The sequence below is a fragment of the Delphinus delphis genome, chromosome 3, assembly GCF_949987515.2.
Source record: "Delphinus delphis chromosome 3, mDelDel1.2, whole genome shotgun sequence".
Taxonomy (NCBI): Eukaryota; Metazoa; Chordata; class Mammalia; order Artiodactyla; family Delphinidae; genus Delphinus; species Delphinus delphis.
Window position 1 is genome coordinate 47,996,670 of NC_082685.1, and position 26,474 is coordinate 48,023,143.

Below are 26,474 nucleotides of genomic sequence, written 5' to 3' on the forward strand. Positions count from 1 at the left end.
GTTCATGCTTAATGAACAGAGTGGAACAGTGCCCTAATGTAGGTCAAGTTTTTTTTTTTGTCTGATGAACTTGAGTTTTACTCTGACTGCAAGGGGAACATGTTACGATGCCTTTACGTGTTTAATGGGTCACTGACTGCTGTGAGGAGATTGGGTCCCAGAGGTGGGGAGACAAGCTGTTGGGACTGGTGCGTGCACAGAAGGGTTGTATTCTGTCCTGGGGTCTTCTCACAGGAGAGACCTTTGTAACCACTTTATCTAAGGTCGCTACTGTTTTAGTTGTCTCCAGCACTTTTGCTGGATTTTGTTCGTTTTCTCAACTAGAGTATGAGCTTCATGAGAGTTTCTGTGTTGTTCACAGCAGTGATTTCTGACATCGAGTACAGTAGGTGCACATAGTAGATGTTCCAGCATTTGTTGAATGAATTAATGAAGTTGGATGGTGCCAGTGGAGATAGGAAGAAGTGGATGAATTTTAGAGAGATTTAGTATGGAAAACTGACAGGTTGTGAGAACGGACTGGTGATTGGGGTTGAGGGCACTTGGAGTTGCCAGACTAGTCACTGGATAGTCCCTAATGTCAAAAAAAATTTTTTTAAGAGATGGGAAGTGTGCCTTCAACATTCTGAATCTTCACCACAGGATGGCTTACTTGTACGGTAGCTATTTGGGTCATATTTTTTCTCTGCCTGTCCGTGAGTTCCATAAGGACAAAGCTAGCGTCTTCTGCATCCTTATATTCTATCCAGGGCCTAGCTCAAATGTGTTGTAACCAGCAACCTTCTGTTTCCTTTTGGCCCCAGGAAAAGAACAGCATGGTTTAAGGAGGGATTATGATCCTCTTTTACCTATGAGAAAACTAAGGCCCAGAGAGGTTGGTGAACCTGCTCAAAGACCCCCACTGAGGATCCAGTGATACTAGAAATCTGATAGTCCAAACACTTTGCAGTGTTGGGGAGGATGGAACTTCAAGTCTACTTTAGAACCATGACCCTACACTTTGAAAAAACAACCAAACCAGAACTGGCATCCATGTTTTAGCCATTTTGTTAACACTTCTCTTAGCTAAGTTACACCAAATGTGCTGCATCCACTTATTCATCTATTAAGTGACTGTGTGCTTCTGAATACTGCAGTGCAAGAGGAGGGGGAGACATGAGTGAAATAGAGCCTTGGAACTAAGAGGAGGGGAGTTTTAGGGTCAGACTTCATGTATTCAGGTGCGGGCTCTCCCACTTCCTAATTGTGGGCTTTAGCAAGTTACCTAACCTCTCTGGGCTTCCATTTCCTGAACTATGAAAACTGGGTTAATAGAACCTATCTCACAGGGTTTTAGTAAAGATTAAAGGGATAATACCTAGAAAAGTAATTAGTTAGCACCAGGATCGGCTACATAAAAGGCAAAAGGAAAGTGTGGAGCCCCTTGTTCGAAATTACTGAGAGAGTAACAGCAGAGCAATAAAACAAGCACAGGGCCCTGCTAGGTGTGGGGTTGACTGCACAGGTTGTATGCCTGTGTAGCCAGTCATGGCTAACAGCGTCTGATGTGTGGTGAGTGCTCAATAAATGTTAATTATTAATTTCCTAGGGTACCCCCTCTCAAAGAGCCAAGATGTATTGATGGCAAAAGACACTTAACCTCAAAATAACTGCATAAGAAAGAATGTGACACACTGCAGACACAGTTGGATTTTTGGGTGCCATTCCAGGACCCACATTTTAAAAAAGAACATTGACAATTCAGATTATGTGAACTCCTTTGTTACTGAAGACACTCAGGTGGCATCTGGATGAAAGCTGTTAGTTATAGATTGGTTGCCTTTTAGCTTTTGGTGGTCATAATAACCACATGAAAGTCATTTCTTCTTCAGTGGAAAGGACACGGGATTTTGAGTCAGGTGTTTCTTATCTAGCTAATAAGAAGAACCACTATGGCTGAACATTTCCTATTCTTGGATGCTGTACAAGATGTTTCCTGTGTATCAACTCATTGAATTCCCCCAGCAGTCTTGGGAGGAAAGTATAGTTGTTAACCTGGTTTTCCCCCAGTATTCTCGGGAGAAGAGTACAATTGTTAACATGGTTTTCACAGGTAAGGAAAGCAATCAGAGAGTTCAAAGTCACAGCTGGTAAGTGGCAGAGGCAGGGCTCAAGCAGCCTTGTCTGGATCCAGGCTCATTAGTCCTGAGTCTTAAGTTCTGCCTTTGGCAGCCAGGTGCTTTTGGTCAGGTTATTTTACTTGCTTTGGTCTCTAGCTACCTCAGAGGGTGATAAAGTTTGGGTGAGGCTCAAGTATGTAAAGTCTTAGTTAAGAAAAGTGTGTGTAGCCTCTAGCAAAGTGTCCAGAGGTTATTCTGGGATTTCTCTTCTTTCCTCTTGAGCTAACCTCTAAGCTTATACAGTTAAATGGTTTTATCTTTATTGGAGGGAAAGGTGGTAAAGACCTATAAAGTGCCTACAGTGTTGAGAAAGTAGTGAGTGGCGCAGTTAGGAGACTGCCTGGGACTTGAGGTCCTTGCTCCCCTATAAAACTATCAAGTGTCTGTGAAAAGTTTAGCACCCCTGTGGCAGAAATAAGCCACCATCCTCTTGGTTCTCCATGATAGTTATACTTGATAGCAGGTATGAAAGGGCAGACTGGTGGGCCTCCAAGTGCAAGGTAAGGTTAAAGACAAGGAGTGTCACCTGGATTTCTAGCCATAGCTCCCAGAGCCTGAGTGCCATATAAATTAGGTAGGGGATTTGATTGATAGCAAATGACCCCATCCTACAATGCCTGCAATATCCTGTGGACATTAGAAATCCATGCTCTTGTCACTGAGTAGCACTGTGAGCTTAAAGTATGTCAGCTGCTGAACCCCTCTTTGCCAGATCTCTGATTTGTAAACACTCAAATCAGGGATTCTAGTTTCTGCATCATGAGGATTCTATAATCATGAGGAATGATTGTAGAATTTACATGATCTCTGTAGTTTTTGTTCACTTCATGCAAGTTAGGGATAACTATTGATTTTTCAGCCTATTTATCTTGCCTTGATCAGATATCATCTGATCAAGTCCTGTCCCTTTATACTGTACCACCGATGCCTCAGCACTGCTTTCCTTTTTCCTGAGGACTGGGAATGGGATGCTGAGAATGGGATGGAATGGCTTATTCACATGTGCTTTCATTTCTTCTTTAGAAGGGAAGGCAAAGACATTTAACAAAACCTTTACGACTGTGCAGATTTCTGTCTCCCTCCACCCCTATTTCCACCCTCTGTAAAGTTATAAGGATGCCCTCCATTTCCCTCTTCTCTCCTCCTTCTTCCCTCCCCATGTCCCCTATAATCATGCAGACAATAAAGGCTGGTCTTTTGGGTGCCCCAGAGAGTGTGGGCTACTTCCAGTCTTCTGATGTCTCTTTGTGAAAAAAGCATTTCTGCCTTGGATGGACAAGGTGTTATCTCCTTTGGATGAAATCCTCATCCTCTTTCTAGGTCTTCTTCATTTCCCATTCCTGAAGTACAGAAAGACAGGAAGTATCAGTTTGTTAAATATTCTAGTGTAACCTGCAGGATGAAAACATACCACTGCACCTAATTATATAAAGATCTCCATGGCCAGATCACAGAGTCATGGGTCCTAGTCCCACTCCCTTTCTTTGGCCTTGGGTAAGTCATTTCTCCATGCTGGGTCTCATCTCTAAGGGGGTTCAAACACTACAGTTTGTCTTTCTCAGACAAGAAAACTGGGGCCCAGAAGAAGTTGGGGAGTGGGGACTGCATCAGTGCTTTTCCACAGCACCTTGGTTGCGGTAGGAGACTGATGGGAGACAGGCCAAAGCAGCTTGGTAAGGAAGGGTGAGGGCAGGCAACCCACAGGGCTCTGTTCGTTCTCCCAGGGCTGTCTAGGAGTTCACCCGAGATGAATACTGAAGTCAGGGCCAGCAGTGAATGGCTTTTTACCTATTAAAAAATCCATGGCATTTCCAGCCAGCCCTGGAGGGGATGGGGTGAACCAGGGCAGAAGATGGTGGTTAGAAAATTCTTGGTGGGAGGATTCTCCATTCCCAACCTGCCCCTCTCACGTCTTCACCACCTTGACTGCAGTTGCTCAGGGCAGTGACCTAGGGGTCATCCTTGATTTCTTTCTTTTCCTCATCCTCCACATCCTCATCAGCAAATCCTTCTGCTCTACCTCCAAAGCCAGCTAGTTACTATCACCTCAACTAAACCTTTCTAATCTCTCATCAAGGTTACTTCTTCTAACTGATCTTTCTTACCCCCTCATCCATTCTCAACATAGTAGTCAGAATGATCTTTTAAAAATGTAATTCATATCTAAAAATTCCTTGGTCAGAATTTGCCAGTGACTTTCCATTATGTTAGAACAAAATCCAAAGTTCTTCCAATGGCCTACAAGGATCAAGGAGAAGCAAACTATGGCTCATGGGCCAAATCTGGCTCACTACATGTTTCTGTATGACCCACCAGCTATGACTTTTCAGATTTTAAATGTGTTTTTTTTTAAAAAAAAGAATAGTTTTTTATGACACCTGAAATTTATATGAAATTCAAATCTCAGTGTCCATGAACAAAGTTTTATTGGGACACAGCCATGTTAATCATTCGTTTACATATTGTCTGTGGCTACTTTCTTGCTATGATGGCAGAGGTGACTTGTGAAAGAGACCATGTGTCCACAAAGCTGCAAATATTTACTGTCTGGCCCTTTCCAGAAAAAGTTTGCTGATGTCTGATCTAGATGATCTGGCCTTCGGCTGGTTACTTCTCTAATCTCATGTCCTAATGCTCAGGTATTTGTTTTTCAGGTCTACACTTTCTTATCTGTAATTCTGAAATCCAGAGAGCTCTGAAACCAAAACATTTTTTAAGTGTTTTGGCACAAACTCATTTAGTGGCAAAACCTGACCTGAACTGATATGAGGCTGTTTGTAACGTGTTTATTCAATGTGATGTGAATATTCATGTGTCTTGCTATAGAATTATCAACGTGTTTGCTTACAGAGTACCTCCTGAGAACTTGGGGTTTTTCATCATATATAGTATATGCACCATATTACCTTTCTAAAATTCAAGAAGTTCTGAAACACAAGTTTCAGAGATAGTACTGTGGACCAGTATCATGGAGTGAGCTATGGACTTGGAAGAGATGGCTTTGCATCCCAGCTCTCTCATTGATGCCCTGCATAACCTTGGGCAAGTCCCTTCTCTTAGTTTCCTCACCTACAAAATGGGGCCTTTCATGTCTCAAAACATATTGTAGGCTCAGAAACCAAAGCTTGTTAGAACTATGTGTTAAGAAAGAATAAGTAGGTTCTGAAGGAGATTTGAAGGTCTTGCCCTCTGAGCAAAGTTCATGAGTTTTACTGCATGGATATATTGGCAGTTCTCTGCCTTTCTCACTAGCTGACTTTTTAGTTCTTGGTGGGGTTCCATAGAAAGGAAGCTTCCAGATCTCTGAATTTTGATTAGCTGATCTATGGCTGTACCTTGGCTTTTTGTAGCACTCTTCCTTGGTTGGAGGTTACAATGGATGGGCTCCTCTTCCGCAGTTCAGAAACACAATTGACAGGGAGAGGTTGCTCTGGGGCATTGTTCTGGGGTTTATTTGCAGTTTCCTGTTGATGACAAGAAATAGTTACATAGGTGAGGTCTAGTGCTCACTACTTACACCCAGCCTGCCAAGAAGGCACTATGCAAACATGTCAGCATCAAACAGGGTGAGGGGTAAAAGATACTTGAGGGCCTTGGAATAAAGATAATGACTAAAATTACTAAAATTAAAATTACTGAACCCTCACTATGGACCAGGTTAGCTCATCTAGCCTTTTCAATCCTATAAAGCATGTACTATTATTATGTCCCATTTTACAGATAAGGAAAATGAGAAGGTCAAGTCGCTGCTCAAGGCCATAAGGCTGGTGAGTGAGACAGTTGGGATTCAAATCCCACAGTCCTGTCTCAACCTCTCTCCTGTATTCCTTCACATTTTCTACACTGCCTTTACTCATATTTTCCAGGTGATTGCTTAGTACCTTGCTGGATGTAGTTCCTTGAGTGTGACATACTAATGGCTGAGCCTCTAGGGAATTTCGAGAAGACTCTCTGTCTCCAAAGGCCATCACAAGGATCAAAAGTGGAGAGAAAAGCCCCGTGGAATGTGAACATCAGGGCATGCTGGTGGGAGGAAGCAGCTGGGATGAGGGAACCACTTCTACTCCTCCACGAGCTCTCTGTGACTCTGGGAAGTTGTTTTGTCCCTAGCCCCTAAGCCCTTCTTCTGTAAATGAGGTTGGAAATGCCCCTGGGAGTAGAAGTGTAGGAGTGGAAGAAACTGCTCTGGCTTTAGAGTCATGAGGTGTGGCCTGACCTAGGACAGCAATAGGAATACTGTTCCCAATGACAACTCACACTTATCAGACCAGTTATTTCATCTCTCTGAGCCTCCATTTCCTTGTGTAAAAGCAGGTATAACGTTTATTCATTTGACAAACATTTATTGTACTTCTACTATTTTTCAGATTCTGAAGGACTAGAGCTATAATGATAAACAAAACAGACATAGTCCAGTTCTTAATAAAAATACAATCTAGTGGGGGAGACAGAATGTAAGGACATGAATATACTATATATACATGTATACATATACATATATTCACACACAAATTGTGGTTAAGTGCTGTGAGGCAGAATAACAGATGGGACTGTTAGGTTAGACCAGTGGTTCCCAAATGGGGGCAATTTTGTCCTCCCAGCGGACATTTGGCAATTTCTGGAGACACTTTTGGTCGTCATAACTGGGCATGGAGCTACTGGCATCAAGTGGGTAGAGGCTAGGGATGCTACTAAATACCTTACAATGCACATGACAGTCCTACAAAAAATTATTGGCAGTAATGCTGAGGTTGAGACACTGATACAGACTGAGGTCCGTGAAGTTCTCCCTGAGGACATCCCATTCAAGGTGATGGTTGCTGGGAGCATTAGAGATAATGGATTCAAAGCCCTGAGTACAGGGACTGGTACACTGGGGATCCTAGGAGAGGGCATGTGCCTGGTGGCTAAAGCAAGGCTCTGGAGTCAGACTTCCTGGGTTTGGGATCCTGTCTCCCACTTAACTGAGTGACCTTGAGCACATAATGCAACATCTGAACCTTAGTTTCCTTGTCTGTCATATGGGGTGAATACACATAGTACTACCTCATAGGACTGCTGCGAAGATTGTGTGACATCATACAGGTTAAGATGCTGTACTGGCCTATGGTACAATCGGCCAGTACAGCATCTTAACCTGTACTTGAATAAGAATAACAAACTTGGGGCTTCCCTGGTGGCGCAGTGGTTGAGAGTCCGCCTGGCGATGCAGGGGACGCGGGTTTGTGCCCCGGTCTGGGAGGATCCCACATGCCGCGGAGCGGCTGGGCCCGTGAGCCATGGCCGGTGAGCCTGTGCGTCCGGAGCCTGTGCTCCGCAATGGGAAAGACCACAACAGTGAGAGGCCCGCGTACCGCAAAAAAAAAAAAAAAAAAGAATAACAAACTTGAGCAATACAATTTTGTTATTCAGTATAGTATATTATTATTATCAGTAACCCCCAGGCCACTTCTAAGATCACATTCAGTATAAAAAGTCAAATAGTAGTGCTTCAGTGGAGAGAACACAGGCCAGAGAACTTGCTCCAAGAGTCTCTTTCATAGCTGTGCCACTTATGGCATGTTTCCTCTCCTCTTAGGGCCTCAGCTTTCTCATTTGTAGATAAGCATAACTCCTACCCCCAAAGAATGATCATGAAGATCTGTAGCATATGAGGGTATTGAGGAGCAGCTGCCCCTGGTGCAAAAGGGAGTAGACTCACCCCGCTCTTGTTCTTGCTGTTCACGCAGAGTCCCAGGGCTGGGCCCCCTGCCAGGGACTGCTGCAAGTGCTCCTTCACAGCCACCAGCCGCAGCTCCAGGTCAATACGGCCCTCTTCCTTCGCCCGACACTGAGCTTCCAGGGTGGCCAAGGCCTCTTCCAGACCTTTTAACTTTGCCCCTGTGTCCAAAGACATCTATGAGAAATAGCTGAGCCTGGTTTGGCCAGAAGCATCAGGGAGTTTGGCAGGGCCTCAGGCCCTAGTCTGCCTTCCCAGAGGGCCTTTCCAGGCCTCACTCCTTGTTAAGGGATGGACTTTGGACCTGGGATTCCAGCTCCATGCAGGGGTGTGTGGTTTTTATCTTCATTCCCTGTAGTTTGGCTGGGGCTGACTTCACTCCTAGTTCAGGGGATTGGCACATAACTTAGACCTGGCCCTTAATTATATCTCATTTTTTGGTCACAGTGGTTGGTTGAGGGATCAAAGCTGGTTCAATCAAAGTGAATCCCAAGGTGTTTATGGGGGCTATTGGGAAGAGAAGCCTCTCTGCTGGAGTGGCTGCACGGATTCGGTGATGGCTAGAGCTGTGTAGCCTTTATACCACCATGAGGGGCAGAGAATGAAACCAATGTAGGGGAAGGCAGAAGCAAGAATTAGAGAAATATGTTTCCTGGTGACATCATTTAAGTCCCTGGACCTTGGTATATCTGATCACTTAAGTTTCCAATTACATTTTTCTTTTCATTTCTAAGCCAGTTTCACTTTGGTTTCTCTTACTTGTAACCAAGAATCGTAAGACAGGCTTTACATTGATCACAAGTTCCTGCTAGGATTTTGCTGCTTATTCAGTTTAAGCCAACAAACCTATATTAGGACCTTCTTTGTGCCAAGAGCTGTTTTGGATCTTACCACGTTTAAAGATTAGTTCCATTGTTTGTCCTGAGGAGGCTGCACTGGAGGGTTTTCTAGTAATGGTTGTTCTTTTCATTCATTTGTTCATTCGTTCATTCATTCATTCAGTTAATAGTTATTGAGTGCTTGCAAGGTACTGGGCACAGTTCTGTGCCCTTGGGACATATCAGTGAACAAAACAGGCAAAGATCTTTGCCCTTATTGAACTTACAATTGTGTGTGTGTGTGTGTGAGAGAGAGAGACAGAGAGAGAGGGAGGGAGAGAAAACAATATAATAAATATAATAAATAATCTAAGATGTCAAAAACTGATATGCTGTAGAAAAAAACTGAGCAGGACAAGTTTGGACTGTCAAGTTGACCTGCTCCAAACCCTATTCTGACTCTTAGGAAGTTCTTTATATTGAAACCAAAGTGCCTTTTTTTAAAAAATAATTAAAAAAATTTTATTTTATCTATTTTTGGCTGCGTTGGGTCTTCATAGCTGCACACAGACTTTCTCTAGTTGTGACGAGCGGGGGCTACTCTTTATTGTGGTGCGCAGTCTTCTTATTGCAATGACTTCTCTTGTTGTGGAGCATGGGCTCTAGGTGCACAGGCTTCAGTAGTTGTGGCACGCGGGCTCAGTAGTTATGGCACGCAGGCTCAGTAATCGTGGCACACGGGCTTAGTTGCTCCACGGCATGCGGGATCTTCCCAGACCAGGGCTCGAACCCGTGTCCCCTGCATTGGCAGGTGGATTCTTAACCACTGAGCCACCGGGGAAGCCCAGAAACCAAACTGCCTTTATGTGCCTTCTTCCCATTGATTCTGGTTCCTAGCCACACAGAGCAAGTCTTTAAGCCAGAACTTCTCAACCTGAGGCTCGTGGACTCCTAGGCAATCTATGACTCTGGGGGCACAGGAGCTCCTGATATTATTTGCAACATTGTGATCTGTGGGGGTTTTCTCTGTTAGGAAAGGGTCCATAGGTTCCATCAGATTCTCATGGGGCTATGCGACCTTGGATGTATTCTTTATAAGGACAGGACCTCTGTTCCCTCCAGCATGTTCAGAAACCTCAGTCTGAAAGTGTGCTGAACTGCAGCTATAGCGAGAATTCAACAGAAACACAGCAGAAAGTGGGGTGCAGAGGAGCCCAGGGCATGCAGAGCCTGCAGAGGCCACGGTCCTGGATTTCAGAAGAAGATCCTGGTAAAGTGTCACCATCCATTATTCCCAGTATGTGAACCAATGTATCACACATTTGGGTGCTCAGTGCATATCTGTGAATGAATGAGTTAATGTGAGGTTCAGAATATCTCGTCCATGATTCTAAGGCACACTCTGTTTTTCACATTTTAGCATTTCTAAAATCAGATCTCATTTTACCACTTTAAGTGTACACATTTGTACGCTTCTTCATCTTCTCACTCTAAAAGCAGTTATTAAATCAGTGGCGCTTCCATTAGTCAGGAGAGATGATGATGAGGAGGAGGAGGAGGGGGAGGAGGAGGGAGGAGGAGGGGGAGGAGGAGGGAGGAGGAGGGGGAGGGGAGGGAGGAGGAGAAAGGGGAGGAGAAGCCCACCTGTTCCTGGTAAGAAACCAGGTGGCAGATGCCAGGGGAGGTGTCAAGGATGAGACCCCCTTGTGCTCAGGACCACACCCACATAGGTACCTGGGCTGTTCCGAATGGCTTCCTTTAGTTCCCTCTTTTCCTGCCGCAGTGTCATCAGCTCTGTCCGGATTGTCTCTTTCTCTTTCTCCAGCTTTTCTTTTTCTACCAGGTACCTCCTGGCATCCTCCTCAGCTCGGTTCTTACCGTACTTATATTGATGGGCACCTGCAGAGATGAAGCAGGAAAAGGCCCTCAATTCTGAGCTCTGGTGAGAGTACTTGGGAGGTGTTAGCTTCTCTCTCAGCCTCAGTCTGTCTGTCTATAAAATGGGAATATTTAGGTCTATACCCCCTGGATATATTTAATGTGAAGGAGAGGAAACAAGGAGCCAAACGGAGGCAGTAGTGCAAAGAGATGAGGAGTAAGGGCTTTAGGACCGGACAAATCAAGGTCTGTGTTTTCTTTTGCCCTTTACTGGTTGTGTGACATCAGGCAAAGTGAATGTGGTGTTTTTGTGCCTTCCCCCTAGGCTTTACTTTCCTCACTTGTAAATGTGGGTATCAATCAAATTTACCTCTTGGCATTGTGATAAGGTTTAAAAGAGGTAATTCATGAAAAGTACTTAGTATAGTACCTGGCAAATAGTGCTTAGTAAATGTTAGATAATAATAATAATGTAAAACAAATTTTGTGATGCATACACACTTCGGTTTTAGAATTTTTTTAAATAAATTTATTTTATTTATTTATTTTTGGCTGCATTGGGTCTTCGTTGCTGTGCGTGGGCTTTATTTATGGTGAACAGGGGCTACTCTTTGTTGCAGTGCTCTGGCTTCTCATCGCGGTGTCTTCTCTTGTTGCAGAGCATGGGCTCTAGGTGTGCGGGCTTCAGTAGTTGTGGCTTGTGGGCTCTAGACCGCAGGCTCAGTAGTTGTGGCGCATGGGCTTAGTTGCTCCACGGCATGTGGGATCTTCCTGGACCAGGGCTAGAACCATGTCCCCTGCATTGGCAGGCGGATTCTTAACCACTGCACCACCAGGGAAGTCCCACACTTTGGTTTTAAAAGGGCATTTTTATAGTTAACTCTTGGTACATATAAGATAAAGAAACAGCTACGTGTAACTCATCTACAGAGAATTGAGAACTGCAGCTAAAGTCAGGCATTGCCCATTTTATTACTGAGAAATGGGTGGGGGGAGAGAGGGACCTCATAGTCTACTGTAGGCTCTACACTATGGTGGACAATAGCTACAAATTATTATGGCAAAAATTTATTGACCATTTACTATATACTATGCTATTTATATGCATTTGTATTTAATCCTCACAAAACTCACTATTATTAGCTCTACTTTATTGTTGGGAAACTGAGGCACAAAGAGGTTAGGTCTCACTGCTAATTATGGAAGAGCCCAGGTTTGAACTCATGTCTGTCTAACTCCAGGGTCCATGCTATGCAATACTACCTTAGCTTGGGCAAGGTCGTAGTCCAACCTCTCAGTGAAAGTTTTATTTATATTTTTATGCTACAGACAGCCACACATAGTCCTTTGTAGGTGGGGTGTGGAGCGATTCCCATGGTTTGCTGATAATTGGGGGTCTTGTCTCTCCAGCTCTGTAGGGATTGCAGTGGTCACCCATGACGTATGCAAAAATCAGTTCCTCCTACAACTACCCTGCAATTCAAGCCTCATTATAAATAAAGCATGGAGGACAGAGAAGGGGACGCATGGCTCCCCATATTTCCCAGTTACACAATGGCATCCCAAGGGAGTTGGCTCTCAGACTTTTGGATTTTGTAGACTGGTAAAATAAATAGGGATACCAACAAAGGGTTGTCACCATTATGTTGTATCAGGTAAGGACCTTAAAACTACCAATATTGTTATTCCCACTATTTTCTATTTATTTTCTGGGTTAAAATAATATTTTAACATCCTGAGTTGGACACAAATGTACAATAAAGTAGTTGTTTATACTGAATACCATTAACTTTATGAAAAACTTTATGCACTGTGCTTATTTTTCTCATTTCATTGCAGATGAGTAAAAACTTCCTTCGGGACTAAACCAGCAAGTAGACTCAGCTTTGGGAGCCATCACCCTGGTCCACCTTGATGTGTCAGCACCACAGAGAGCAGCTTACTTCATACCCAACCCTGTAATGCTTGAGTCACTCAAATGGTGGTAAAGAGGCAAACTAGATTGTTTCTAATCGGTAAGTTTTAAGGAGCTACAATTCTGTGGGTCTTACAGTATTAGTGATAAAACAGAACTGCCCAAGCACCTTCCAGAAAAATCTGGGCCTCCATAATGAAGGAAAAAAGGAATATTTAGTGTCCAAGTTAGTAATGTAACTAATACATAAATGTTGTAGTATGTATCAGTACTTCATTCCTTTTTATTGGTGAATAATAGTCCAGGTGATGTTAGGGGCAAACCTTCCATTGTGTCTGATGAGAAGTCAGCTATTAATGTTATTGGGATCCTTTGTAAGTGATCAGTTGATTTTCTCTTCTGCTTTCAAGATTTTCTTCTTGTCTTTGGCTTTAGCATTTTGAGCATGATGTGTCTTTCTTGGATCTCTTTGCCTTTATCCTACTGGAACTTCACTGAGCTCCCTGGATATATAAATTAATGATTTCAATAAATTTGGCAACTTTTCAGCCATTATTTCTTTTAATATTTTTTATGCTCCTTTCTCTTTCTTTTCTCCTTCTAATGCTCCCTTTATGCATATGTTAGTGCACTTAATGGTGCCTCATATTTCTTTGAGGCTCTGTTCATTTTTCTTTGTTCTCTTTTCTCTCTGTTATTTGGAATGCATAATCTCTGTCGATCTATCTTCAGGTTTACTGATTCTTTTGCCAGTTCAAATGTACCCTTGAGCCATTTGATAGGACATTGTCATCTTCCTTTCCTTTCGTTTTTTTTAACTAAAGTTCATTAGATTTACTTAGATTTTACCTAATGTCCTTTTTCTGTTGCAGAGCTACTACATTACATTTAGTCATTGTATTTCCTTAGGCTCCTCTTGGCGGTGACATTTCTCAGATTTTTTTTTCTCTCAGTTTTATTGAAATCATAATTGACATATAGCACTGTGTAAGTTTAAGGTGTACTGCATAATGATTTGACCTACATACATCATAAAATGATTACCACAGTAAGTTTAGTGAACATCCATTATCTTGTATAGATGCAAAATTAAAGAAATAGAAAAAAAATTTTTTCCTTGTGATGAGAACTCGTAGAATTTACTCTTTTCACTTTCATATATTATGTACAACAGTGTTAATTATATTTGTCATGTTGTGTATTGCATCCCTGGTATTTATCTTGTAACTGGAAGATTGTACCCTTTGACTACCTTCATCCAGTTTCCCTCTCTGTAACCCCTGCCTCTGGTAACCACAAATCTGATCTCTCTTCCTATAAGTTTGTTTTTGAACTGTATTTGACCTACCATATTATATGTTAGTTCCTGGTATACCTCATAGTGATTTGATATTTCTGTACATTTAAAAATGATTGCCATGGGCTTCCCTGGTGGCGCAGTGGTTGAGAGTCCGCCTGCCGATGCAGGGGACACGGGTTCGTGCCCCGGTCTGGGAAAATCCCACATGCCGCAGAGCGGCTGGGCCCATGAGTCATGGCCGCTGAGCCTGTGTGTCCGGAGCCTGTGCTCCGCAACGGGAGAGGCCACGACAGTGAGAGGCCCGCGTACTACCAAAAAAAAAAAAAAAAAAGATCACCCTGATAAGTATAGTTACTATCTGTCACCATACAAAGATATTATATAATTATTGACTGTATTTCCTGCACTCACTTCATACCCATGAGTCATTTATTTTATAGCAGGAAGTTTGTGCCTCTTAATCTCCCTCATCTTTCTCCTCCCCCCATTTTCCTCCCCTTTGACAACCACCTGTTTGTTCTCTGTATCTCTGACTCTGTTTCTGTTATGTTTGTTTGTTTTGTTTTTTATATTCCACATACAAGTGAAATCATATGTATTTGTCTTTCTCTCTCTTATTTCATTTAGCATAATACCCTCTAAGGCCATCCATGTTGTTGCAGATGGCAGATTTCATTCTTTTTAATGGCTGAGTAATATTTCACAGTATATGTATATGTCATATCTTTTTATCCATTCATTTTTGTTTGTTTGTTTTTAAATTTTATTGGGGTATATTTGATTTACAATGTTGTATTAGTTTCAGGTGTATGGCAAAGTCATTCAGTTATACATATACATATATTAATTCTTTTTCAGATTCTTTTCTCATATAGATTATCACAGAATATTGAGTAGAGTTCCCTGTGCTGTACAGTTGGTCCTTGTTGGTTATCTGTCTTATATATAGTAGTGTGTCTATGTTAATCCCAAGCTCCTGATTCCCCCCCACCTCGCCCACCACATTTTCCCTTTGGTAACCATAAGTTTGCTTTTTGTTATCTGTAAGTCTGTTTCTGTTTTGTAGATAAGTTTATTTGTATCATTTTTAAAAAATTAGATTCCACATATGAGTGATATCATATGATATTTGTCTTTGTCTGACTTAATTCACCCAGTATGATAATCTCTAGATCCATCCATGTTGCTGCAAATGGCATTATTTCATTCTTTTTTATGGCCGAGTAATATTCCATTGTGTATATGTACTGCATCTTTTGTATCCATTCCTCTGTCAATGGACATTTAGGTTGCTTCCATGTCTTGGCTGTTGTAAATAGTGCTGCACTGAACATTGGGGTGCATGTATCTTTTTTTTTTTTTTTTTTTTTGCAGTACACGGGCCTCTCACTGCTGTGGCTTCTCCCGTTGCGGAGCACAGGCTCCAGACACGCAGGCTCAGCAGCCATGGCTCATGGGCCCAGCCGCTCTGTGGCATATGGGATCTTCCCGGACTGGGGCATGAACCCGCGTGCCCTGCATCGGCAGGCGGACTCTCAACCACTGCACCACCAGGGAAGCCCCATGTATCTTTTTGAATTATGGTTTTCTCCAGATATATACCCAGGAGTGGGATTGCTGGATTACATGGTAGTTCTATATGTCATTTTTTAAGGAAACTCCATACTGTTCTTCATAGTGGCTGTACCAATTTACATTCCCCGCAACAGTGTACGAGGGTTCCTTTTTCTCCACACCCTCTCCAGCATTCATTGTTTGTAGACATTTTGATGATGGCCATTCTGACCGGTGTGAGGTGATACCTCATTGTAGTTTTGATTTGCATTTCTCTAATAATTAGCAATGTTGAGCATAATTTCATGTGCCTCTTGGCCACCTGTATATCTTCTTTGGAGAAATGTCTCTTTAGGTCATTTTGCCCATTTTTTTAAAAACATTTTTATTGGAGTATAATTGATTTACATTGTTGTGTTAGTTGATGCTCTATAACAAAGTGAATCAGCTGTACATATACATATATCCCCATATCTCCTCCCTCTTGCGTCTCCCTCTCACCCTCCCTATCCCACCCTCCCTATCCCACCCCTCTAGGTGGTCACAAAGTACCGAGCTGATCTCCCTGCGCCATGTGGCTGCTTCCCACTAGCTATCTATTTTACATTTGGTAGTGTATATATGTCAATGCCACTCTCTCACTTCATCTCAGCTTACCCTTCTCCCTCCCCATGTCCTCAAGTCCATTCTCTATGTCTGCATCTTTATTCCTGTCCTGCCCCTAGGTTCTTCAGAGCCATTTTTTTTTTTTTTTAGATTCCATATATATATGTGTTAGCATATGATATTTTTCTCTTTCTGACTTACTTCACTCTGTATGACAGATTCTAGGTCCATCCACCTCACTATAAATAACTCAATTTTGTTTCTTTTTATGGCTGAGTAATATTCCATTGTGTATATGTGCCACATCTTCTTTATCCATTCATCTGTTGATGGACACTTAGGTTGCTTCAGTGTCCTGGCTATCGTAAATAGTGCTGCAATGAACATTGTGGTACATGACTCTTTGTGGGAGTCATGGGGGATTGCTGGATCACATGGTAATTTCATTTTTAGTTTTTTAAGGAACCTCCATACTGTTCTGCATAGTGGCTGTATCAATTTACATTCCCACCAACAGTGCAAGAGGGTTCCCTTTTCTCCACAACCTCTCCAGCATTTATTGTTTGTAGATTTTTTGATGATGGCCATTCTGATGATGGCCATCACCCTCTCCAGCATTTATTGTTTGTAGATTTTTTGATGATGGCCATTTTTTGATGATGGCCATTCTGGCCACACCAGGTGACTGGTGTGAGGTGATAACTCATTGTAGTTTTGATTTGCATTTCTCTAATGATTAGTGATGTTGAGCATCCTTTCATGTGTTTGTTGGCAATCTGTATATCTTCTTTGGAGAAATGTCTATTTAGGCCTTCTGCCCATTTTTGGATACGGTTGTTTGTTTTTTTGATATTGAGCCACATGAGCTGTTTGTAAATTTTGGAGACTAATCCCTTGTCGGTCACATTGTTTGCAAATATTTTCTCCCACTCTGTGGGTTGTCTTTTTGTTTTGTTTATGGTTTCCTTTGCTGTGCAAAAACTTTTAAGTTTATTTAAGTCCCATTTGTTTATTTTTGTTTTTATTTTCATTACTCTAGGAGGTGGATCCAAAAAGATATTGCTGCGATTTATGTCATAGAGTGTTCTGCCTATGTTTTCCTCTAAGAGTTTTATAGTATCTAGTCTTACATTTAGATCTTTAATCCAATTTGAGTTTAATTTTGTGTGTGTTTTTAAAGAATGTTCTAATTTCATTTTTTTACATGTAGCTGTGCAGTTTTCCCAGCACCATTTATTGAAGAGACCGTCTTTCCTCCATTTTATAGTCTTGCTTCCTTTGTCATAGATTAGTTGGCCATAGATGCGTGGGATTATTTCTGGGCTTTCTACCCTGTTCCATTAATCTATATTTCTGTTTTTGTGCCAGTACCATACCGTTTTGATGACTGTAGCTTTGTAGCATAGTCTGAAGTGAGGGAGCGTGAGTCCTCCAGGTCTGTTTTTCTAGCTCGGTTTTGGCTATTCGGGGTCTTTTGTGTTTCCATACTAATTAAAAAAAATTTTTTTTCCAGTTCTGTGAAAAATGCCATTGGTAATTTGATAGGGATTGCATTGAGTCTGTAGATTGCCTTGGGTAATATAGTCATTTTGACATTATTGATTCTTCGAATTCAAGAACATGGTATATCTTTCCAACTGTTTGTGTCATCTTTGATTTCTTTCATCAGCATCTCATAGTTTTCAGAGTACAGGTCTTTTGTCTCCTTAGGTAGGTTTATTCCTAGTTATTTTATTCTTTTTGATGTGATGGTAAATGGGATCGTTTCCTTAATTTCTCTTTCTGATCTTTCATTGTTAGTGTATAGAAACGCAAGAGATTTCTGTGTATTAATTTTGTATCCTGCAACTTTACCAAATTCACTGCTGAGCTCTAGTAGTTTTCTGGTAGCGTCTTTAGGATTCTCTGTGTATAGTATCATGTCATCTGCAAACAGTGACAGCTTTACTTATTCTTTTCCAACTTGGATTCCTTTTATTTCTTTTTCTTCTCTGATTGCTGTGGCTAGGACTTCCAAAACTATGTTGAAGAAAAGTGGCGAGAGTGGACATCCTTGCCTTGTTCCTGATCTTAGAGGGAATGCTTTCAGCTTTTCACCATTGAGGATGATGTTAGCTGTGGGCTTGTCATATATGGCCTTTATTATGTTGAGGTAAGTTCCCTCTACGCCTACTTTCTGGAGGGTGTTTATCATAAATGGTTGTTGGATTTTTGTCAAAAGCTCTTTCTGCATCTATTGAGATGATCATATGGTTTTTATTCTTCAGTTTGTTAATGTGGTGTATCACATTGATTGACTTGTGGATATTGAAGAACGCTTGCATGCCTGCGATAAATTCCACTTGATCGTGGTGTATGATCCTTTTTTTTAAAAAAATAAATTTATTTATCTTTTTATTTTTGGCTGTGTTGGGTCTTCATTGCTGCACACGGGCCCTCTCCAGTTATGGCGAGCAGGGGCTTGTGGCCTCTCTTGTTGAGGAGCACGGGCTCCAGGTGTACAGGCTTCATTAGTTGTGGCATGTGGACTCAGTAGTTGTGGCTTGCGGGCTCTAGAGTGTAGGCTCAGTAGTTGTGGCACATGGGCTTAGTTGCTGCACGGCATGTGGGATCTTCCCAGACCAAGGCTCAAACCCATGTCCCCTGCATTGGCAGGTGGATTCTTAACCACTGCACCACCAGGAAAGTCCAGATCATGGTGTATGATCCTTGTAATCTATTGTTGAATTCGGTTTGCCAGTTTTGTTGAGTATTTTTGCGTCTCGGTTCATCATGGTATTAGCCTGTAATTTTCTTTTTTTTTGTGGTATCTTTGTGTGGTTTTGGTATCAGGGTGATGGTGGCCTCATAGAATGAGCTTGGGAGTGTTCCTTCCTCTGCAATTTTTGGGAATAGTTTTAGAAGGATAGGTGGTAACTCTTCTCTAAATGTTTGATAGAATTCACCTGTAAAGTCTGGTCCTGGGCTTTTGTTTGTTGTATGTTTTTAAATCACAGGTTCGATTTCAATACTTGTGATTGGTCTGTTCATATTTCCTACTTCTTCCTGGTTCAGTCTTGGAAGGTTATATCTTTCTAAGAATTTGTCCATTTCTTCTAGGTTGTCCATTTTATTGGCATGTAGTTGTTTTTGGTAGTCTTTTATGATCCTTTGTATTTCTGTTGTGTCAGTTGTAACTTCTTTTTCATTTCTAATTTTATTGATTTGAGTCTTCTCCCTTTTTTTCTTGATGAGTCTGGCTAAAGCTTTATCAATTTTGTTTATCTTTTTTTTTGGCTGCACCACGCAGCTTGTGGGACCTTAGTTTCCCAATGAGGGATCAAAGTCAGGCCACGGCAGTGAAAGCACTGAGTGCTAACCACTGGACTGCCAGGGAATTCCCAATATTTTTTCTTTGTCTTTAATTTTTGGCAGTTTGATTAATACGTGTCTTAGCATGCTCCTCCTTGAGTTTATCTTGTATGGGAGTCTCTGTGCTTCTTGGACTTAGTGGGTTGTTCCTTTCTCACTTTAGGTAAGTTTTCAGCTATAATCTCTTCAATTATTTCCTCAGGCCCTTTCTCTCTCTCTTCTCTTTCTGGGACCCCTGTAATGTGAATGTTCATGCGTTTAATGTTGTCCCAGAGATCTCTGAGACTGTCCTCATTCCTTTTCATTCTTTTTTCTTTATTTTGTTCCACAGCAGTGATTTCCACCATTCTGTCTCCCAGCTCACTTATTCGTTCTTCTGCCTCAATTATTCTGCTATTGATTCCTTCTACTGTATTTTTCATTCCAGTTATTGTATTGTTCATCTCTGTTTGTTCATTATTTTTTATTTTTATTTTTTTAAATATTTATTTATGTATTTGGTTGTACAGGGTCTTAGTTGCGGCAGGTGGGCTCCTTAGTTGTGGCATGCGGGCTCCTTAGTTGTGGCATGTGAACTCTTAGTTGCTGCATGCATGTGGGATCTAGTTCCCTGACCAGGGATTGAACCCGGGACCCCTGCATTGGGAGCATGGAGTCTTATCCGCTGTGCCACCAGGGAAGTCCCTGTTTGTTCTTTAAATTTCTAGCTCTTTGTTGAACATCTCTTGTATCTTCTCAGTCTGTGCCTCCATTCTTTTTCTGAGATCTTGGATTATCTTTACTATCATTACTTTAAATTCTTTTTCAGATAGGTTGCCTATCTCCACTTCACTTAGTTTTTCTTCTTTTTTTTAATATTTATTATTTATTTATTCATTTATTGGCTGCATTGGGTCTTAGCTGCGGCACGTGGGATCTTTTGTTGCAGCTCACAGGCTTCTTTCTAGTTGTGGCACACAGGCTTCTCTCTAGTTGTGGTGCACAGGTTCCAGAGTGTGTGGGCTCTGTAGTTGCGACACATGGGCTCTCTTGTTGTGGCATGAGGGCTTAGTTGCCCTGCGGCATGTAGGATCTTAGTTCCCCGACCAGGGATCAAACCGGCATCCCCTGCGTTGCAAGATGGATTCTTAACCACTGGACCCCCAGGGAAGTCCCTCTTTTGGGTTTTTATCTTGTTCCTTTGTCTGGAACATATTTCTCTGCCATCTCATTTTTTTCTGACTTTCTGGGTTTGTGGTCTCCTTTCCACTAGCTGCAGGAGCATAGATCCTCTTGCTTCTGGTGTCTGCCTGTGGCCGGTGACCTGGGTCCTGAGGCTTGTACAGGCTTCCTGGTGGGAGGGACTGGTTCCTGCCCACTTGTTGGTGGAGATGGGTCTTGTCCCTCTGGTGGGCATGACCATGTCAAGGGATGTGTTTAGAGGTGGCTGTGAGCTCAGTATGGCTTTAGGCAGCCTGTGTGCTGATGGGTGTTCCTATCCTGCTGTGTGCTGTGTTCCTATCCTGCTGGTTGTTTGGGCTGAGGCATTCCAGCGCTGGAGCCTGTGGGCTGTTAGGTAGGGCCAGGTCTTGATGCTAAAATGGCAACCTCTGGGAGGGCTCAAGCCAAAATATTCTCTGGGTTCTCTGCCACCAGTGTCCTTGCGCCCTCATTGATCTACAGCCGACCCCTGCCTCCCCGGGAGACCCTCCAACACTCGTAGGTAGGTCCAGCCGCAGCTCTTATGGAGTTACTGCTTTGTTCTTTGTCCCAGTGTATGAGAAACCTTGTATGTGCTCTCCAAGAGTGGAGTCTCTGTTTCCCCCAGTCCTGTGGCACTCCGGCACTCAAGCCCCGCTGGCCTTCAAAGCCAAATGCTCTGGGGATTCCTCCTCCCGAAGCCAGACCCTCAGGCTGGGGAGGCAGACGTGGGGCTCACGACTCTCACTCTTGTGGGAGAACCTCTGCGATATAAATATCGTCCAGTTTGTGGGTCGCCCACCTGGTGGGTATGGGATTTGATTATGTCATGAAAGCGCCACTCCTACCATCTCACTGTGGCTTCTTCTTTGTCTTTGGATGTAAAATATGCTTTTTGATAGGTTCCAATCTTTTTTGTTGATGGTTGTTCAGCAGTTAGTTGTGATTTTGGTGTTTTTGTGAGAGGAGGTGAGCTCAAGTCCCTCTACTCCGCAATCTTTTCCGGAATCGAGGGGCTGCTTTTAGTTTGTATGCTTGCTGCCTCTTTCCTCAGCATGTGCTGGCAGTTATCACTTTGATATGGTGTGTGCAGGTACCGTGGCCTTTGCAGTCTCCTGGGATAGCGGGGGCAGGTCTCTTACAGGCTGCTGTCCATGCATTCCCAGGACAGTGGGGGCAGGGCTTGGCATCTGCTCATAGGTATCCTAGGGGTGGCTGTTATCTGTGTGCTCCAGGGACAGTGGGGGCAGCTCTTGGCGCCTGCTTATGGGTCTCCTAGGGGTGGCTGCTATCCACGCATTCCTGGGACAATGGGGGCAGGGCTTCTATCCATTCATTTTTGATGGGTATTTAAGTTCCTTCCATATCTTGGTTGTTGTAAATAATGCTGCAATAAACATAGGAGTGCATATATCTTTTCTAATTGGTGTTTTCATTTTCTTTGGATACATACTCAGAAGTGGAATTGCTGGATCATATGTCAGTTCTATTTTTAATCTTTTGAGGAATCTCCATACTGTTTTCCATAGGGGCTGCACCAATTTGCATTCCCATCAACAGTGCACAAGAGTTTCCTTTTCTCCATATCCTCACCAACACTTGTTATTTGTTGTCTTTTTGATAATAGCAGTTCTGACAGGTGTGAGGTGATATCTCATTGTGATTTTGAATTGTATTTCCCTGATGATTAGTGATGTTGAGCATCTTTTCATGTGCCTTTTGGCCATCTGTATGACTTCTTTGGAAAAATGTCTATAGTCCTATACCTATTTTTTAATTAGATTGTTTATTTTTTTGATGTTGAATTGTATGAGTTCTTTGTATATTTTGTATATTAATCTGTTATTGGATATACTATTTGCAAATATTTTATCTTATTCAGTCAGTGGCCTTTTTGTTTTGTTGATAGTTTCCTTCACTGTGCAAAAGCTTTTTAGTTTGATGTAGTCCTGTTTGTTTATTTTTGCTTTTGTTTCCCTCACCTAAGGAGACATATCCAAAAATATTGCTAAGACCAATGTCAAACAGTGAGTGCTTATGTTTTCATCTAGAAGTTTTATGGTTTGAGGTCTTACATTTAAGTCTTTAATGCATTTTGAGTTTATTTTTGTATATGGTTTGAGAAAGTAGTCCAGTTTGATTCTTTCACATGTGATTTTCAGGTTTTCCCAACACTCTTTATTGAAGACACTGTCTTTTCCCCATTGTATTTCCTTCTCTCCTTTGCCATAGATTAATTGCCCATATAAGTGTGTGTTCATTTCTAGGCTCTCTGTTCTGTTTTGTTGATCTCTATGTCTGTTTTTGTGCCATTCCCATGCTGTTTTGATTGCTGTAGCTTTATAGTATAGTTTGAAATCAGATAGCATGATATCTCCAGCTTTGTTCTTCTTCCTCAAGATTGTTTTGGTTCTTTGGCATCTTTGTGTTTTCATACAAATTTTAGAATTATTTTTTCTAGTTCTGTGAAAAATGCAATTGGTATTTTAATAGGGATTGCATTGAATCTGTAGATTGTCTTGGGTAATATGGTCATTTTAACAAAATTAATTCTTCTAATCCATGAGCCTGGTATATCTTTTCATCTCTTTGTGTTGTCTTCAGTTTCTTTCAACAGTGTCTTATAGTTTTCTGAGTATAGGTCTTTATCTCCTTAATTAGATTTATTCTGGGAGATCCCTGGTGGTCTAGTGGTTAGGATTCTTGGCTTTCACTGCTGCAGCCTGGGTTCAATCCCTGGTTGGGGAACTGAGATCCCACAAACCACATGGTATGGCCAAAAAAACCCCCAAAAAAACCTATCTAAGTTTAAAAAAAGAGATTTATTCCTAGGTATTTTATTCTTTTTAAATGTGATTGTAAATGTGATTTTTATTCTTAATTTCTCTCTCTGATAGTTCTATGTTAGCGTATAGAAGTGCAACAGATTCCTCTATATTAATTTTGTATCTTGCAACTTTACCAAATTCACTGATGTGCTCTAGAAGTTTTTTGGTGGTGTCTTGTTATCTGCAAACAGTGACAGTTTTACTTTGTACTCTCCAATTTCTTCCTTTACTTCTTTTTTTGTTAATAAATTTATTTTTATTTATTTTTGGCTGCGTTGGGTCTTTGTTGCTGTGCACGGGCTTTCTCTAGTTGCGGCGAGAGGGGACTACTCTTTGTTGCGGTGCGTGGGCTTCTCATTGTGGTGGCTTCTCTTGTTGTGGAGCACAGGCTCTAGGAGCACGGGCTTCAGTAGTTGTAGCACGTGGGCTCAGCAGTTGTGGCTTGCAGGCTCTAGAGCACAGGCTCAGTAGTTGTGGCGCGCAGGCTTAGTTGCTCCATGGCATGTGGGATCTTCCTGGACCAGGGCTCAAACCTGTGTCCCCTGCATTGGCAGGCAGATGCTTAACCACTGTGCCACCAGGGAAGCCCCCTTTACTTCTTTAAGCATGCTTTCCCTTAGTTCTTTGAACATATTTACAAAGGACGCTTTGAAATCTTTGTTAAATTCCACTTGTGGGTTCTCTCATAGACAGTTTCTGTTGCCTGCCTTTTTCCCTCTGTATGGGTCACACTTTCCTGTTTCTTTGCATGTTTCATAATTTTTTTAAAAAATTGGACATTTTATATAATATATTGTAGCATCTCTAGGTATACTGACCCCTACCCCCACCAGATTATTTGTTTAGTGACTTAGTTGGCTCTTTTAGTGAAGTACATTTCTCCCTGCAGCATGAAGCCTCTGATGTTGATCCTGAATGGGTACAGCCTTAGGGATCACACCCAGCTGTTAGGCTCCACTAATTTACAGCTGATTGCTCTATTTTTTAAAAAATATTTATTTATTTATTGAATTTATTTATTTTCCTTTTTTTTTTTTTACTGCATCAGGTCTTAGTTGCAGCACATGGCGTCTTCGTTGAGGCATGTGGGATCTTTTTGTTACAGTGAGTGGTCTCTTTGTTGTGGTGCTCGGGCTTCTCTCCAGTTGTGGTGTGCGGGTTTTCTTTCTCTAGTTATGGCGTGAAGGCTCCAGAGCGCGTGGGCTCTGTAGTTTGCGGCATGTGGGCTCTCTTGTTGAGGCATGCGAGCTCAATAGTTGTGGTGCACGGGCTTAGTTGCCCTGCGGCATGTGGAAACTTAGTTCACCGACCAGGGATCGAACCCACATCCCCTGCATTGGAAGGAGGATTCTTTACCACTGGACCACCAGGGAAGTCCCTGCTTTATTGTTTTTGACAATGCTCTGTGTCATCATTTGCTCCACACTCTGTTTCCACTAAAGTCAGTTCTTTTGAAGGGGAGCTTTGGAGTTCAGTGTTTTTATGACCTGCCTTTCACCTTGGGCAAAATCTCTGAGTCACTCTTCTGAATCTAGGGGTGGGAACAGTGGCCTGCTTCTCTTTGAGTGACATCTCTGTTTTGTGAGCAGGGTGCTGGGTAGCGACTGTAACCTCTGGTCTTCTTAGCTTTCCTCTCCTAGTGTGGAACCCCTGCATTATGAGTGAGCTGGGGTGAGGGCAGTCAGGGCCCCCACATCTTTGGCCTGCCCAACCTGCAGTAGAGCCTCTGCTCTATGAGTGGGGTCTGGGTAGAGAAAGGGAGCACCCTACTTCTGGGCTGCACTCACTTGGGATCTAGTGTCTGTAGCACATAGCTAGGGGTGATGAGAAATGCTCGTTACCTGCTCTTATTGGGGAGATACTGCAGCTCTTGACTGGGAGCTAGAGGAGAGAGAGCCTTTTTTTCTTGTCCACATCTGGAGATTTTGTTACACTGAGCTGGGAAAAGGGTAAAGGAGAAGGTGGTGGCTCAGGTGCCACAAACTCTCACTGATTTTACTGAGATTTAGTAAATTTTCTAGAATAAATCTTCATTTGCCATATGCCCTTAGGACAATTTCTAGAGACTTCAGATGATTGATTTAGCAATCTTTTTTTTTAAATTAATTAATTAATTTATTTATGGCAGTGTTGGGTCTTTGTTGCTGCACACGGGCTTTCTCTAGTTGCGGTGAGCGGGGGCTACTCTTCCTTGCAGTGCGTGGGCTTCATATTTTGGTGGCTTCTCTTGTTGCAGAGCACGGGCTCTAGGCACGCGGGCTTCAGTAGTTGTGGCACGTGGGCTCAGTAGTTGTGGCTCACGGGCTCTAGAGTGCAGGCTCAGTAGCTGTGGTGCACGGGCTTAGTTGCTCCGTGGCATGTGGGATCTTCCCAGACCAGGGCTTGAACCGGTGTTCCCTGCATTGGCAGGCGGATTCTTAACCACTGCATCACCAGGGAAGCCCTGATTTAGCAATCTTTACCAGTTTTGGTTGTTTTCTGGGGAAAGGGTCTGTGGAGCTTCTCATGGCACCATTTTTCTCAGTAATGCCCTCATTTCCCACGATTTTTGTTTTCTCATATTTGTGGCCTTTTGCAGTCCCTTCCCACACTAGATAAGCTGACCTGTGTAACCATTAGGATATGGCAGAAATTATCACAAAAGCTAGTTCACAAAAACATTGCAGCTTCTGCCCTGTACCTCCTTCCTGGGTCACTTGCTCTGGGGGAAGCCAGCTGTCTTGTCATGAGGACAAGCAGCCCAATGGTGGGGTCCTCCTGGCAAGGAACTGAGGCCTCCTTCCAAAAGCCAGCCCAAACTTGCCAGGCATACAAATCAACCATCTTGGGAGCAGATCCTCCAGCGTGTCAAGCCTTCAGATGACTTCAAATGACCAGCTGACGTCTTGACTGTGACCTCACAAGAGACCCCAATTTAGAACTACCTAACTAAGCTGCCCCGGGATTCCTGACCCACAGAACACTGACATAACACACACTTAGGTTTTGAGCTATGAAGTTTTGGGTAATTTGTTATGTAGCAGTAGGTAGTTAATACATGATCTTGGGTAAGACCTTTCTCTTATGTTCTTCAGTTCCTTCATCTGAAAAACATTTTTGGACTAGATCCATAGTTTCCAACTGTCTGCAAGGAGCCCTATGATTTCATAGTGATGGGTAACAGGCTA

The 26,474-nt window shown here is 42.5% G+C and overlaps 1 protein-coding gene and 1 long non-coding RNA gene across 7 annotated transcripts in view; one reads left to right on the forward strand and one right to left on the reverse strand.

The window, feature by feature from the left end:
* Window positions 1-26,474, forward strand: part of LOC132423168 (uncharacterized) — a 122,950-nt gene that overhangs the window by 560 nt on the left and 95,916 nt on the right. For all 3 annotated transcript variants that reach the window (XR_009518944.1, XR_009518946.1, XR_009518945.1), the window contains exon 2: window positions 12,414-12,589. This is a non-coding gene — a long non-coding RNA (uncharacterized lncRNA). The remainder of the gene's footprint in view (window positions 1-12,413; window positions 12,590-26,474) is intronic.
* AFAP1L1 (actin filament associated protein 1 like 1) overlaps window positions 1,196-26,474 on the reverse strand; it is a 73,380-nt gene continuing 48,101 nt past the window's right edge. For all 4 annotated transcript variants that reach the window (XM_060008571.1, XM_060008570.1, XM_060008573.1 and 1 more), the window contains exons 16-19: window positions 10,431-10,595; window positions 7,861-8,039; window positions 5,495-5,623; window positions 1,196-3,499 (exon numbers count right to left, since the gene is read on the reverse strand). In XM_060008571.1, the coding sequence (XP_059864554.1) occupies window positions 3,476-3,499; window positions 5,495-5,623; window positions 7,861-8,039; window positions 10,431-10,595 (497 nt within the window). In that variant the 3' untranslated portion in view covers window positions 1,196-3,475. The remainder of the gene's footprint in view (window positions 3,500-5,494; window positions 5,624-7,860; window positions 8,040-10,430; window positions 10,596-26,474) is intronic.